The following is a 16,727-nucleotide window of genomic DNA, read 5'->3' as shown; positions in this document are numbered from 1 at the left end:
GCAGACATATTACAAACAGCAGAGCCTACCCATGACCTCTTGGGGCAGTACACATGCCACGTCTTTAACCGCCTGGAAAACACGAGGTCAGGCGCTCTGTGCTACTCAGGCTGCGTTTGAGGTTGGTTGACACATAGAGACAGACAACCATTCACACTCGCATTCACATCTATGGACAATTTAGAGTGACCAGTTAACCTGCATGTCTTTGGACTGTGGGAGGAAGCTGGAGCACCTGGAGGAAACCCACGCTGACACAGGGAGAACATGCAAACTCCACACAGAAGGGCTCCCACACCTCAGGTTTGTGGGTTTGGGGATTTTGGTGTTAAAAGAGAATGTGACACAGTACATGAGATAAAATAAGCAACTGTTGCGCTTATTTTCATTCCTGACACCCCGCGTATGTTGGTTCAGGCTGAAATCATCTAGTCTGGCTTTGAGAGTCTCATATTCAGTAAAATAATGTTCCCTGAAGATGTTTATTTTGCTGCTATGAACTGTTTCAAGTCCCTGTGCTCCCCACCTTTTACACAACACCACATCCACCACAACCTTCACACCAGTGCCAATATTTTACTTAAATGTTGTTCAGCAGAGGGAGTTTTTTGGGAGCTGGTTCAGCCTTCAAACACAAATTAATTCCTGTTATGTTTGTACTTCGTCTCTCCTTATCAGTCACAAAAACATTTTCTGTCCGATGTCAGAAATTTGTCTTCAACATGGAGAAACAGCTGCTGTGCTTGAAAAAAATCACACTGTCAAATAAATAATTATGTTGGAGAGCATGTACAAGAACTTCTGCACCTCTAAGTCTGGGTGTCAGCTGTATGTAGCTCCTCTAAGGCTGCATGTCTTACCAACAGTAACTCAGACTCACTTTTTGGCAGAATGAATTGAGTGATAAATAATGACAGCTGCTGTTTGGCCTCAGGTCGACGACACAAGAAACTTCGTCTATACAATGATGGGACGGGACATGGCTGCAGACCTGCAGAAGGTCAAGGACTGTGCAATCTGTTACGGTAAACACTGAGCCTCGTGCTTGGATTCACATTTGATATCAATCATTAGTCATATTCTCAAATATGTGTGTGTTCACCGGCACATTTACTGAAGTTTGAGATTACACTGAAAACTTGGTGACGAGGATCACCTGAAAAACTTTGTGGTACCGTCAGAAATATTTAACTCAAAGTAAGATCAGTGAAGTCACATCAGGAGCCGTTTATAACCAAGTCAGTGATGATGATTGTTCTGTCTTCAGACCCCTGTAGGCGTTCACAGTTGTGCACCTTCATCCAGGATGTCCCAGCTCCTCAGGAAGTCAACATGGACCTGGTGATGGTGTTGGACAGCTCCAGGGAGATACAGGCTGATGAGTATGCCGGCGCCCAGCAGCTGCTTGGCTCTGTGGTGCAACAGCTGGTCGTGAGCCCACAGCCCCGCAGGGCCGGCAGACAGGCCCGTGTGGCTGTAGTCCAACAGAGCGGCACCCGAAAGCCCAAGGTGGAGTTTGGACTAGGCACCTACCAGAACCACAACCTGATGAGGAGCCACCTGCTGCGGAACATGACGCAGCAGGGCGGCTCCTCGGCGCTGGGACAGACGCTGGAGTTCACCCTGAGGGACGTGCTCCTGAAGGCCGGCCAGCCCCGGAGGAGGAGGGCGATGCTAACCGTGGTGGGCACCCGCGCGGCTTCTGAGGACCAAGCCCGGCTGCGCTACATCTCCCAGAAGGCCAAGTGTGAGGGGGTGGCGCTGTTTGTGGTGACAGTCGGCGATCGCTACGACCAGGCGCAGGTGGAGGAGCTGGCCGGTTTGCCTGTGGAGCAGCACCTGATCCACGTGGGCAGACTGAGGCCTGGCGAGCAGGACTACGCCCAGCGCTTCTTCAGAGTCTTCCTCTCCACCCTCACACGTAAGAACACACTGACAGCTTCTCATCCAGATAATAACTGTAAAGACACTTCTTCTTCTTGTTTCTAAACAACAACAAACTTGAATGTGTGTGTGCTCCTCTCAGTGGGGACGAACGCATATCCTCCTCCTTCACTGAGACAGATGTGCAGCCAGCTGAGGGAGCCACAAGAGGCTCTAGCATTTGAAAACGGGTAACTCACACTTTTTAAAGATCTACACACAACCTCCGAGGGAACAAATGAAACATATTAAAAATGCATCATCACCACAAATGTGACATTTACATGTTTGATTCATTGAAGGCCAACAAAGCTGAGCAGGGAGAACAGGTCTGTGAGGATTACAGCATGACTGTATAACTGGAAACAGACACAAGTGATGAACTCATTTGGTTCAAAGTAAAGTCACTGCTTCAGCTACAAGTATGCTGTTATTATGTAATCCTGCTCTGTGATTCATCAACTTAAGAAGGCAGTGATGATGGTGTCTGCTTGATTTTTTTGCCTCAGATGAGAGCCCAGGAGTCTAGACTCCTCCTTGTGACCAAAACGGCTTCCCGTACTGAAAGAAATCTAAAAACAGAATGATCCAGAATAAGATCAGCAGGACAGATAAAAATAAAACTCTGTAATGTTTTGGGAAAATGTTTCCATGAATCAGTGAATTGTGTCTGCTGTGTGTCCAGTCAGGGGTCAGCAGACCTACAGATGGATTTTGCGGAGGAGTTTGAGGAGCAGAGAGGAGGAGAGACTCAGTCTAGACACCGGGACGTCGTTGAAACGTTGACCAAAGAAGACAGCCTGAGTTCCCTCTCAGGAGCTGAAGTCAATGGTAGCCCACACACCACTCAATACACACTTACACACACTGTAACTACATTTTATGGTTTGTTGTAGCTCAGAATGGCGGAGTCAGTGTCATGGGAGGAATGTAGGATCGTCTCCAGATCCCTATAAAGAATACACTAAAGGGGAACTTCAGTATTGTCTCACCTGGACCCTTTCTTCCAAGTGTTTTTGTGTCTAAGTGATGAATGCACACTTCCTGTCTGTCGTGTCTCCAGCAGTGTGTGACAGGTTTAAGGGCTGATTTACGAGCACACACTTACTGATCATCATCTGAAAAGCTCAACATCTCTCTATTTATGCTCTCAACAAATAACTAATGTGAGCCAACTAGGATTTGTCCCCAGGTTCATTGTGAACTCTGACTTATCCATGTGACTGTTAAGAAGCAGAAACATAACTTGTTTCTTCATGTGCAACATGTTAGTCTGGAGGTTTAAACTGGTGTCCTCTCACAGAGTTGGTGATTCAAACTAAACTTTCATCTCTGTCAGAGAAAACTGATCTGAGTTCAGACTGTTTACTTACAGCACAGCTACACTCACAGATAACTGAGCCTCCTACCTGCCTGTCAAACACCATCAACCCACAAACCTTCTCCAGTCCGGACTGAGTGGAGTCCTGCGGGGTGAAGCTGTGAAGGCTGCGAGCAGAGCTAGCTGCTAACAGCCACCGCTGCAACTAACAGACTCCACAAATCCATTCAGCAGCTCCACCATCCACAGTCAGACACACACGGCTGATTATTTACTGCTGAATTACAGCTCACAACTCGCACCAACGGAAACATCCTGGTGCAGACTATTTACTGGAGTTTACTAGCCTGTCGCTCGTCAGGCATCTGAAGATCATTACAAGCACGGCTGTTCTTGGCTTTCAATGTCCGACAGTCCACCACTAACATTCTTGTCACGTCTCGTCTTGTCAGTGAACATGAAACATTGGTTTCATCTTAGTGTTTATTACCAAGATCTATTTTTAGCTCGTCATCGTCTTGTTTTCGTGGTGGAAAAAAGGTTGTTGACGAAAACTCTTTGTCATAGTTTTCTTTAATTAAATTAACACTGCATTACTATGAGCACACAATGTAATTTATCTTCACTCAATCCCACACACACCGTCCTGCTGACACAAATACTAGAACAGTGCTTTCCTACCTTTTTCAGCATCAGTTACCGCAGTGATTTATCCCGGTAAAAAGAGAACCAGCTTCGTAGTACTGAAAACCCAGAGTTAACCCTGAAGTTACCTCGCTAACGGCAAATCCTGCTTCGCAGTTCAGGCCTCAGGTCTACACTGTGCCCTTATCCAGTTAGATTATTTTCAAGTTTAAATCTTGAACAATAAAATAAATCTTAAAAATAACTATTTCATTTTCTTTCATGAAATGCTGAGATACTGTCCAAAGTTTTCTTACACCCCTCCAAATCAAGAAGGCCTTGCGCCTTCATGTGAAGCTTTGGCGACCCCTAGTGGTGATCAGGATCTCCAGGTTGGGAACCACTAGAGCACTAAATATGGATTCATGTGCTGCTGCAACTCATCCCCTACATAGTCAGTGAGCAGCTTTTTTAGGAAATTACAGATGAAACTTTATGTTTGTGTCTTTAAAGATTTTTGTCTTCAGTAGGAACCAGTGAGCCTGGAGCTGAGAGACACAGACAGGAAGTCAGACACTACTGAGAGACAGACTGACTTGTTGTTGCACGAGATGTGTTGACAGTAAGATAGATATAGACAAACAGTAGACTGATTCTTTAAGGTCATCAGAGGAGTCTTATTTTATTTATTTTCTTATCTCTAAAAACCTTCTCAGTGGGTTTTTAATGGCGTGTTCACTGACAGTAGTTAGTGTTCGCTTTCTTTTATTGAACTCGTGTGGGTGTGAACTCAGTCAGTGAAGTAGTAAACTGTTTTTATGAAGCCTCAGGAAGCACAAACAGCAGCTGCAGATTAAATACCTGAAGCTTCTGGCTGACTGTGTCGTCTCTCACAGAACCTGTCATCCTGCCGGCGCCGGAGACGACCACTGCCATCCCCAAAGGTAAAAACTGAACTGCTCTGATCATCTCTGCTGTTCTGCTCTTGGTTGAGATGAAGTGAGAGGAACATTCAGCGTGACAGGATTTCTTTAAAAAGACAAATTTGTACCTACATTCGTTAAATGTGAACGTCCCTCCCTTTTGTTATTATTCTTTTGTTAAAGGTCCAGTGTGTAAGATTTAGGACTGCAGATTACAACCAGCTGAAACTTCTCCTGGTTAGAATTCCTTCAGTGTTCATTGTTCAGGAGGTTTTTACTAGGAGCTGAATTTTCCAGAGGTCTCCTCCTCTCTAAAACAATTTTTCCAATGTTGTCCAGCTCATCGTGGAGGGGCTGCTAGCTATGGTGGGCAACACAAATACGTTATTGTCCCTATTTGGCAGTGCAACACGACTCGTGTGCAGATGAGGACCTGCTGTCTGTGTAGATATATACGGCTCATTCTAAGCTAGCGAAAACACAACAAGTCTTATTTTCAGGTTTTTATCATCCTCTGTAAATTTAATGCTTTTTAAGACTTTCTTAATGACACTCAGAAACAAATGAAGCAGTGTCAGTTACTTGGGGTTAAGGACAATTTTGTCCAAACGTTTATTATAACTTACAGCATGTTTTGGGGCCAGTGAAAATGTTTGTTAAAAAAATAAAAATAAAACCACTCTCTTGAGTCAAACGCACACACGGATAATGATGCGTTAACGCATTAATCATGATGCGATAAAGGTCTGAACATGTTGTGTTAATTCTTTTTAATCAGATTATTTTTTCACCGCAGCTGTTTTCAGAGGCTATAGAGAGCTGACATAAGGAAACCAGTGGTGCTATATCATGCTGTCGTCTCAGAAAGGGGGCTAAATATCTTTTCAAATTTAGGCCCATTTTTGGCATAGCATGCAGCAAACATAACATGGCCATTTTCACAGAGGTCTTTTGACTTCTACCCCCCAAGATGTCTGATTGAAATTGGGTACTTTATTTTAAATCAATTAAAATGTGTGATTTTTAGCAACAACACCCAGTATGATCTCTTCAATCCAGAGGACTTCTTCATTACAAATAAGTCTATAAAGCTTTTAACCAAAGAGAAGAGTGACATGCTGAGTATAACACTTTCTCTGTCTGTCTGGTTTTTATCTAGACCCCTGTCTCCTCAGCCAGGACGCCGGCGGCTGCCAGAACTACACCATAATGTGGTTCTTTGACAGTGACAAGAGTAGATGCTCTCGCTTCTGGTACGGCGGCTGCGACGGCAACGAAAACCGCTTCAAGACTCAGGAGGATTGTGTGAAACTCTGTCTGACAAGGAAGCGATTAAGAAGAGGAGGAGCAGCAAGACGTTTCACAGGATATCGCCGGAGCGGTTAAAGGAAACTGCCACTTTGCACTTAAAGCAAAACAGGAAAAATCTTCCAAAAGCACCTGCACCTTCAAGGAAAAATACCAAGGCGACCTCACAGAGGGTTGAAAAGCGTTCACTCACAGCTCAGTGCAAACCAGAACACATCAGGGAAAGATCAACATGTTCCAGAATCTCAACAGATGCTTATTGAATAGTTTTCCTCATGACAAGTTGCCTTGCATTGGTTTCCTTGAACATGCATGTTTTGTTTTTCCCTAAAAAGAGCATCTTCTTTTCCAGTTTTTTTAATGTTACTGTTTGTCACCACCTGGTGTTTTACACTTGTTAACTGTCTGTTGGACATTGATTCTACCTTCTACTGTACACGACTGAGCGCTGTGCTGCTTCTTTCAGGATATTTTCGATTTTTCATGAGATCAGGTGCTATTTCTGAGAGAAGATAAATTGTTGCAGGTCAAAAAACAGAACAAATACAACTGAAATGAAGGTCACATGATTCATCTGAATTTAGCAACATTTCTTCAGTAACACACTATCATTTTATATTTTGTACTAGTTTCTATTAAAATGAATATTTCAAATACATTTCAAACCTCGATTGTCAATCAATATGCAGATTGTCTGTCCTCATCCATCTGTCTGTAAACACTGCTCACAAAAGTGACACCAAACTCTGAAACTAGAGATAAATACATATTATTTATTTCAAAATTGTGCTTTGAAGGTCAGTAAAGTGTGAAGCTCAAATAGCTGCTCATCACTGCAAAGTTATTCCTAATGAACTAAATCTCTGGGTAATTTAACACAGTAAAATATAGAAGATTTAAAATGATGTCTGAACAAATCTACAGTTTGCAGCAGATCCACGCAGTACTGTCTTTCTGCCACAAGGTGGAGTCAAATCATGTGATTGGAAAGCAGGCGTCATCACAGTGTGTGTAACTTTACTTTAGTGGCTGAGCTCAGTATTTTTACCATCTGGTTCACAACATTTAGTGGTGGAATTTTACTAAGTGCATCGACTCAAGTACTGCAATACTGCACTCAAGTGTGATTTTAACATTCTTATACTGTATTTGAACTGTATTTGAGTGTTTTGGTTTTTTTAAATCAAGAGTATTTTCATTCAGTTTTAATAGGTTTACATAATGCATATTCACAGCAAGTATCAAACTTAAAGCATATACATGACAAGCAACAATGCAGGAAATCCAATGACAATCCTCCCCATTCCACTAACTCCAAATAACAGCCAGAATATTGCCAATAGGACGGTTCTCCAACTCCTGAATAGTTGCATCGGAGTCAGGTGTACATCATCCTCTCTGGTGGTGCCAAAGAGGGCGACCAGACGGTTGGGTTGCTGGTCACAGTTGAGGATTGAGGATAAAGTTATAAAACGTCCTTCCAGTAATTTTCAAGGTTCGGACACGTCCAATAAATGTGAATAAGCCTCTTGAACATTGATCAGAACCTGGGTTCACATCTGGCTAAATACGTGAAAGCCTGACTTTAGACAAATGGGCTCTGTGCACGACTTTGAACTGTGATAGATGGTGGCGGGCAGAGAGAGATGATGAGTTGACCAGTTTGAAGACAGAGCCCCATGCACTGTCTGACAATGAAGTGTTTAAATGTCAATTTGACTTTGTCAAGAAGGGTGTGTCTGATCTCCACTAACCTGTCATAGATGGTGGATATCGAATGTTTGTGTGAAGGGTTTAAGCAAAGAATATCATCAGCGGTGTCACAGTCTCTGGAAACTTGGTATGAGAGAGTGAAGGAAAGGTCTGACTTTATTTGAGTGTTTTTATACAATTTTATACTTACACCATTTTACATTTCAGAAGGTAATACTGTACTTTTCACTCCATTACATTTGTCTAAAACCAAAAGTAGTTATAGATTATGATTTCACATACAATATGATCAGTTTATAACATATAATAATAGAAGAACGTTGTGTTTTTGTCTCCTTAGAATGAGCCACTGATATCTACATAGTGTGTTGGTGTTCATTTATAGAGATCACCATGTTGCACCAACATGTTTCTACAGAAGCCAAGAACAGACAAACTAAACACTGGCTCTAGATATGGACATTCATGTTTTAGTGTTGACCACCGTCGTTAGAAGCCCCCCCTGTGACAGCATCTGGAAAAAACACTAATTTGAAACGTGAAACTGCTTTATATGGTGTTTTTATTAGTTTAAATCACCTGGTTGATTTGTTTTGGGAGGAAGAGACCTCTGTGGATAATTCAGCTCCTGATAAAAACCTCCTGATCAGTCAACACTGAAGGGATTCCAGCTGGGAAAATTTTAGCTGGTTGTAATCTGCAGTCTTCACCACTAGGTGGCACTAAATCCCCATAAATCTGACACGCTGAACCTTTAATTCCATCCCAACCTGCTGTAGAATGAAGATAGTGCCTGTGTCAATGCATTGTAGGCTAAAAAATATTCCAGCATATCTTGCATGACAATTTACACCCTCAAAGGACTATTCTGCCCAACAAGTACTTTTACTTTTAATACTTAGGCTACATTTTGATGATAATACTTTTGTTCTTTGAATGCAGAGACCTACTTTACCAGAGTATTTTTGTCAGGATGGTGTTGCTACTTTAGCCTACAGAAGTAAAACATATGACCGACTTGTTCCACCACTGGGAATATCTGTGAAATATTGGAATTAGTTTCTTTACATTGTGGTGTAAATAATGCACAATCCCAGGATGACATCACTCATTTCAATTTATGTGGTGAGACACATATTTCTCACTTGCACCATCCACACTGGTTGAGAGTAATATTAATCAAGCAGCTGCAGAACTGATGGTACAACTTGCTTATTGAGTCAACAGTGCTTTTTGTACTGGATGCTAATATATAGTGAGAATCATAATTAATCTGTCTAAATAGCCTGCCTTGCATGTGGCGTTACTTGTGGGAAAGCCTGCGGGTGCTTTTAATGGAAACTGTAGCATTGAAACAGTGCTTTTTGTACTGCACACATGCCGATTTATAGAAAGGGTCATAATGAATCAAAAAACATGTTCAGAAATATTCTGCCTCATGTGTAGCTTCACTGGTGAGAAGGAAACACTAAATATGCTGGCATTTTTAATGAGGATTGGGACAGTGAAAGGCGTTTTAACATTGCTTTTTGTAATGGATGTATGCTGATTTATGGAGAGGGTCATAAACAATCAGAAGAGATGTTGAGAAATATTCTGCCATGTGTGTCGCTCCACTGGCGAGAAAGCCAACATTAAACTGCTGGTATTTTGATTGGGGTTTGGCTTAGCAATCGAATGCTGCAGGCGATTTCACGGTTAGCTAGGCTAGCGACCGCCTGGGAGGCAAATCTGGCTAGCTGCATTAGCTATAGTAGCTAACTTACGTTACATAACGGGATAAAAGCGTCAGTTGACTTATTTTTATGTTTGATTACTGTTTAAATTAGATGAAATATATGTGTACGTCGCAGTTAATTTAATCTGTGGTGCTTGGTGATACTGGTGATCGAATACAGGCGATTTAACGGTTAGCAAGGATAGCAACCGGGAACCAAATCTGGCTAGCTACATTAGCTATAGTGGCTAATTCCGTTACAGGCTAATAAAAACGGCATTAAAGCGTCACTGGCCGCATTTTAACATTGAATTACTGTTGAAATTACATGAAATATATTTACAGGTCGTAATTTAATTAATCTGTGGTGCTTGGTGATATTGGTGAGCTACACTTGTTTCAGGAGCTAGCCGGTAACAAGCTAGGTAATGCTAGGTGCTAATGTGTCAGTGCTAGTTAGCCACATTAGCCTGCTAAGCTACCTGGTTTAACTGCCAGTTAACGGGAGGTAGTTTTGATCAACACTTGAAGTTGAACGTTATTTGTCTAGTCGCCATGTTTTTTTATCCTTAAAATGCATGAGGTGGGTATTTTACAGGCTAATGTTAATATTTTTGACTGATTTAAATAACGTTAAGACTGACAAAAAATAAATAATTAATGTTAGTTGATTCCTTATCAGAATATTATTCCTAGCAGTGTGTGAGAGGTCACTGAAACACCACTTAAATCTAATGTAGGATTTAAAGAAAATTTGTTTGAACCATAAACTGAAAATAAAACATGTAAAATCCAAAAATATTAAAATAATTCAACTTTATTAAAGGTCTTGTGTTTCTAAAACAGTGGCTCCTGCACACATTAACGCCATTGAAATTAATATATTCTCTCACCTGTGTAAATTCTGGAGTGACCAGGCTGACATTTCTAATGGTTGCTCTCCAGCTGCCATACTCTCTGCATTTACCCAATGGAAGTGTTGAGGAAACTGGATCCAATTTTACAAGATGGGTCCCCCTTTATTCCAGTATAAACTGTTACTGAGCTCCAAAAAAGATCTTCAGTCGCTGACTCCGTGGAACAAAAGTAATATATAATATTTTGTAATATAATACAAAGTGTTATGTGTGTGACTCTGACTAATGTTTCGTTTCATTGTGTTACAGCTGGGATCAATGAAGTATCTACTGGGAGCTCAAGCTTGTCACACAGACTGAGATCACTACCCCAACTCCAAGTTGATCCACCTGCAGATTTGAGGACCCCACCTCTGTGAGCTAATGGGACACCAGAGGATTCCCGGGGGGAGGTAGGTCACTTTCATTAGCTGTCTTTTCACATGGTGTGTTGAGGAAAGGGTTCACAAAGACTGCTGACTAACAATAATTTAAGTCCAGAAAAAAACTCTTTGAACAGGGTTTCTGTGTTGATCTTGTAAAAGTTCTTTTTATTCCTCTGGGAGAAGAGGGGGATTCTGAGCTTCAGAGTGTCTAAGAAGGCTGGAAAGTGTTATGTTTTTATTGGGAAGAGGAGGAGACGGTACTGGCTGAGCTCCACACACACACAGAGTGCAGCTGATGGTGCCAACCAGGCCCAACAATTGGCAGGAAAACGACATTTTTGTAATACCAAATCAATTTCAGTGTTACTAAGAGACTCCACTGAGACTAACAGTAGAATAATCTTAAGCTCTTAAAAAAATCACAACTACAGGCAACCAGCAATAAAACAAAGCCTGTCAATGAAGTGTAAGTGCTAATAGAGACGTGCTGGAGCAACACTAACAATACTGAAGCAGGATTTACAGTTGAGTCCCACTGCAGGTACCTAAAGCAAAGGTTAGGATCAGTGGTTGAGTGTTTCCTGACAGCTGTATTGTACATGATCACGCCATATTGTGCTTTAATCATAATTCCTATAATACTTAAGTTTGCATTGTTTTATTTACTGTGTGATACAGAGCAAAGGTGTGCTACACACACACTTACTGTGCTGCTTTGACATCAAGGTAGATTATAACGTAAGTTCGCCTTGTCTGAAATAACTTAACGGGCGACTGCCGCCGTGCAGTTGTTATGTTCAAGTTCATTCGTTCATACAGAGCGGTGATCTCGGCGAACAGAAGCTCTGCGGTGTGATGGTTTTACGAGATGTCTTTCTTTAGCTTGCTTCATGTTGTGTCATTTTCAACAGTCTCACTGGCTTTAGAAAATTGTAGGGGAAGAACACAAGTAGTCAGTCACAGTTCTACAGGCCCTTTCTACATGATATCTCTGTCCCAGCGTGAAGTGGTACGTAATCTGTAGTGTAGGCTATGGTGTGACCTCTGAGCTGATGAATATAACCGCCTCAGGTAAGGCGTAACACCTTAATGCAGAAGTACTAATCCATCTTAAAGGAATGTGTCACCCATAAAATGACCATTTGTATTTCATTTACTCACCATGTGTTTTGTGTTGGTTTCAAGAAAAAAAAACCCTGTATTTCTACTCATACTGCCACGGTGAACAAAGAATCGAAAAAACAAATATTCTTTGTGGATTGGGGTAAACCGGGACGGTTTTAACAACGGTAAAACTATATCAAAACATCCGTTTATACGCTCTTAAAATAGGGCTCGTTTATGTTCAACGTGAAATACAGAGAGGAAGAGGGACAGAGCCGTCTGTCTACTCTGCGTTCATTTTGTCCGTCAAAAATGGAGCAGTACCACTGGAGATCGTGGAGGCAGTGTAGCGTAGTTCAAGCGAGATTCGACAGTAGGAGATGATGAAGAAATTTGAATAATGGTGGAACAGAACAAATAGGTTATAAAGTGAAAAGAATTCTTGGTTTCAAACCTGTGCCAAACTTGGTTCAGAGCCAACTTTAGATTCTAGTGGAGCCCATGCAGAAGACACTCTCATTAAGATGGAAAGTGAGTTAATGAAACCCAGGGAAAACGTCCAGATAGTCGATAAAGAAAAAAAAAATGGCGTTGGGCGTGGGTAGAAGAGGTAGGCATAGACGGAAAGCCTTTTGGGAGCTGGTGCAAAAAATTAAGGGAACTTGGCGCGTGTTTCTGCACATTGTGCTCGTGTAAATTGATGTATGCAACCAGCGGCAAGAAAGTCCTATCACGGCATGAATTAGAGCCCGGTTGTAAAACCACTGTGTGTGCAATAAAGCACGTAACTGAACACCCCATTCCTTATGCCTCAACCTGAAAAAATTTTCAGGCTTAGGATTTCTTTTTTGTTATCGCCCCTGCGCTGAATGTATTAAACTGTGTGGACCTGAAGCTAATGTCTAAGGAGAAATCTGGACCCTGTGGCTGGACCAGGTGGGAACCAGTGGTCTAAAGTCCTGCTAGCACCCTCCACAGGCTGGAGTGTGCATTACAGTCACAATCTGAAAACATTGGACAGAACAAACAACATAGTGATGATTTATATAACATCTAGAGTTTTCCTGAGGGTTGCACTAGAGGAAGGATCATACAGTATTAAAGCAGGAATGAGATCAGTAAATTGCAAATATTGACACGTTAGGCTGGTTGTGGCAATGCACAAAAGTCCAGAGACTCAGGAAAATAATTAGGATTCTCACTCTTGGGGACCACGAAGACCCACTGTAAGAGCCAAAATATATATTTTGCTTATGTTTATTGTTTATTTGTATGTATGCACAGGTATGTCACATCCGGTGGTTGACACATGGGTGTGGTTTAAGTTATTTAACTGGGCATTTAAATCCCTGGCGGGAATGGAGACAATGGGGTTGAGTGAGCTCTGATATTTTCTGTTGACCGTCAAGTCGGATCACTGTATTGTAAGTCTTCTTTCGTTTGCAAAATAAAACTTGTACAACTGTCAAGTGGACTGATTCAATGAAGGAACGAGTCACAGATGCGAGCCCACTTAAGCCTCTCAGCGGCTTTTTTATTGATAGCAGTCGCTATACCCACAACAGTGTTCATGACAATGCGGCCTGTAGATGTTGAGATAAGTTGGTCTGGAGCAAAGTGTTGGAGGGAGAGATTCAAGACATAAGACTGCTATTGTTTAATAGTCACAATGAATCCAACTGTCACCCTGTGGACTGATCTAATGATACATCACCACAGCCTGTAATGATCCTATAAAGCTGCCAGATCACACCATAAAGTGCTCTGGCTTCATTAAACCTGCAGTTTATTGACTGATTCAGATCAGGATGTCAGAGAGTGAGAAACTTGAGAGGGAGAGAAAATATTTTGAAGTGTCCGGGGGTTACAGTGTTGTTTCTGTGAGCTTTAGTCCATTAACTACAGATCACTGATAACTTTCCATTGCCACCAGCTGTTTTCCAAAGCATGAAATCTTTTCTTTGTCAGTTTGTTTCTATGAAACTCATCATGCAGAGACTTGACACGTGCTGCAGAGAAAATCAACATCACATCACCTGATTTTGTTTTTATGGCAGTGTTGATATCAGCCAGCAACAGGTTGCAAGTGTAAAGGGAGCGGTAACACATTTTTAAAGAGCAGTACATCTAAAAGACAGTTTAATACTTAATAAACAGTGTGTAAAAGGCCCCTGCATTGGGGGTTGTATATTAGAGTCCCTCAGTATCAATAATGATGGAGAACTCAACATTTAGCTTGTGAACATATCTGAGTGCTGTGACCACAGACCATGTTGGCAGACAGAAAAGAACAACAGTCAGAGGAGAAAAACTAAACATCTGCATGACGAACTGAGACTGATGAGATGACGTGATCCTGTTGGGACAGTTCTTCTCTAATAGAGAGATCAGGCTTGGGTTGGACTCAGAGCATGTCTTGGTTGGTTAAGTTTTATGAGCTTCATGACACGGAACTTTATGACTACATGTGTGGTTTGGACAGTATGCTGTGCACGGTTGTCCACAGTTGGACTGCAGGCTCCTTCAGTGCTTTTCCTTTAAGTGTTGTGCATGTGTGGGAAGAAATCATTCCAGTTTTTTGTTTGTGTGTTTGTGTGTGTGGGTGTGTGTGTGTGTGTGTGTGTGTGTGTGTGTGTGTGTGTCTGTGTCTGTGTCTGTGTCTGTGTGTGTGTGTAATCAGCCAGGGTTTGTCGAGACATATTTTGATTTGTTGCCTGTTGAGTATTTGGACATTAAATTCAGGCTGTTGCAGAGTCTGGATTTGAACCATCATGAAATTACTTTTAATGAGAGCTTGCAAGAAACAAACGTTATTTTCTAGTCGTTAAGTTTCAGGTCATCTGAGCTTAAAGGTTTATGATCTTGGAAACAGCGATTTGACAAGATATTCTTCGTCAAGGTCTACATCTCATCTCCCGACCTTCATCAGCAGATCATTGTCTCATTTTCTCTTTTGTCAGATTTTAACTCGCCTCTTTGACATTTGACTTTTTGTCATGACTGAAAATGTGACTTTTTTTTATATCCTGTTGTTAGGGGTTCAAGCCCACAAGGCTTATTATTGTTATTATTATTATTATCATTGTTGTTCTTGTTGTTCAGAAATGCTAATTACGTGACAGCTAAATAATTACCAGTAAATAATGCTAATATTAAACATATTCATAGGCCTGTCAGTGATCAAGGTCACATGGTTTTTCTTGCAGAAGAGAGGAAACTAATTGGGAAACTAATTGGAACATTAATAGATCATGAAGATGATTGTTAGTTGCAGTCCTACATTAACTACTTTCTTTATTTAAATAAGCGCTCATGAGTTTGATTTAGAGGCAGCATCTGCAAATCGTCATATATATAATCCTGAGCATCAATCCAGTTTAGACAGATTACGGGAAATTACCCTCTTTACGGCTTCACATAGGGATGGTCTATACACATGGGGGCGGGGTTAAGTGTGAGTCACGCCTTAAAGTTGAAGTTTTGTAACGTCTACTTGTACAGGAGCAGCTCCATACATTTTATAAGTTGAGCACCTTGTTTCATTGTTGTTAAGTTTCATCTTTGGACTGCTGATTCGCCTTAGTAAGATTATTGTTACATATTTGAGAAGCCTGTCAATTAACATCGTTAATTTTGACATCACTGGCACTGCCGTTTGCACCAGTCCTTTCAGGTTGTGCCAGGGGTCCATCATGCGTGCATGCCTTCAGCTTTATATCACTGAATATTGTATGTTACTGAGAGATGTTGTAACAGCAGAGGGGGCTCTTAGCCTTGTATAAAGAGGGAGACAGAGAGCGCCAGGTGTGTTGTTCAGGGCGGAAATTGGTCCATCTGATGCAGCGTTCAGGCCAGACAGCAGGCCGCATTCCACACCGATGCAAATATTGGCTGATGTTTATAAGACATCCTTGTAAATGTGTGCCGGACATTTCCACATTATAAGTGTTAGATTTGTGGGTATTGATGAAATAATGTGTGATACTCACAATCCTGCTCTGAAATACAGGCCCTGATTACGGCCCTACATGGCAACAAAGGCTCGGTCATACAAAACATACATTTTAATAACTGCATCAGTGTGTGTTGATGGGAGACAAAATGTTTAATATTTAATGTTTATGATTTAAACCGTTGTCATCATGGCTGCAAGAAAACTGGCGAACAAACAAAAGCCCAAATCCAGGACTGTTTTACTACGGATCTTGTTTGATGGTCTATTCTGATGGTCCTGAGCCAGGGGCAGTCGGCTGTGCCAAAATTGTTTTGTTATGCAGTTCATCAGTAGCAGAGCTCTGAAGTGTACCCTCACCCTATCAGGTTCCCTCACCTTTAAGTTTCTCAGCAGGGTTCTCTGTTCTGTTTCCTCCATTTCTTTGCCCTTTTTGATCTATTCACAGCAAATGTTTGTAGGACAAATTGTTTTGAAAGTCTGTTTCTTTTTGGTTCACTCCCATGCAAGTTTTCATGTTCTTGTTTGATTTTTTGGGGACTGCCAGTGGGAGCTGTAATCATAATCTACCTGTCATCCAGTGTTGTGCTTGAGTCTGACAGCAGAGATTACAAATATCAGTGTCTGTTGGTGGAAATAGCTCCAGAATGTTTAGGTTTCAGTAATCCTGAGGTTTGATCCCATATTATCGTGGGTGTACATTTGAAGTCTTGTTGGTGGTTGCGGTTCAGTTTGTCCCGAAAGAAGAGCTTCAGTGTGTGTAGGCTGATAAGAAGCAGCCAGCCGGGCCAACAGCAGCTGCAGGGATGATCCGCTCTTTACTCAGACACATATCAAACCTCTGAGTATTTCCTGCTGTG

At 41.7% G+C, this 16,727-nt stretch overlaps 3 protein-coding genes across 4 annotated transcripts in view; all 3 read left to right on the top strand.

The window, feature by feature from the left end:
* Positions 1-6,757, top strand: part of LOC125893922 (collagen alpha-6(VI) chain-like) — a 64,774-nt gene extending 58,017 nt beyond the window's left edge. The window contains exons 36-41 of the mRNA XM_049584910.1: positions 935-1,025; positions 1,268-1,921; positions 2,027-2,114; positions 2,609-2,754; positions 4,765-4,812; positions 5,951-6,757. Of these exons, the coding sequence (XP_049440867.1) occupies positions 935-1,025; positions 1,268-1,921; positions 2,027-2,114; positions 2,609-2,754; positions 4,765-4,812; positions 5,951-6,177 (1,254 nt within the window). The 3' untranslated portion in view covers positions 6,178-6,757. The remainder of the gene's footprint in view (positions 1-934; positions 1,026-1,267; positions 1,922-2,026; positions 2,115-2,608; positions 2,755-4,764; positions 4,813-5,950) is intronic.
* LOC125893893 (DENN domain-containing protein 4B-like) overlaps positions 1-16,727 on the top strand; it is a 224,515-nt gene that overhangs the window by 168,522 nt on the left and 39,266 nt on the right. The window lies entirely within an intron of this gene.
* The window catches only part of col6a4a (collagen, type VI, alpha 4a), a 114,195-nt gene continuing 106,460 nt past the window's right edge, over positions 8,993-16,727 (top strand). The window contains exons 1-3 of the mRNA XM_049584908.1: positions 8,993-9,013; positions 10,475-10,615; positions 10,696-10,838. The gene's annotated coding sequence lies outside the window, so the exon portion shown is untranslated. The remainder of the gene's footprint in view (positions 9,014-10,474; positions 10,616-10,695; positions 10,839-16,727) is intronic.

Source organism: Epinephelus fuscoguttatus, linkage group LG8 (assembly GCF_011397635.1).
Source record: "Epinephelus fuscoguttatus linkage group LG8, E.fuscoguttatus.final_Chr_v1".
NCBI lineage: Eukaryota > Metazoa > Chordata > Actinopteri > Perciformes > Serranidae > Epinephelus > Epinephelus fuscoguttatus.
This window is presented reverse-complemented; position numbering and strand designations above follow the sequence as displayed.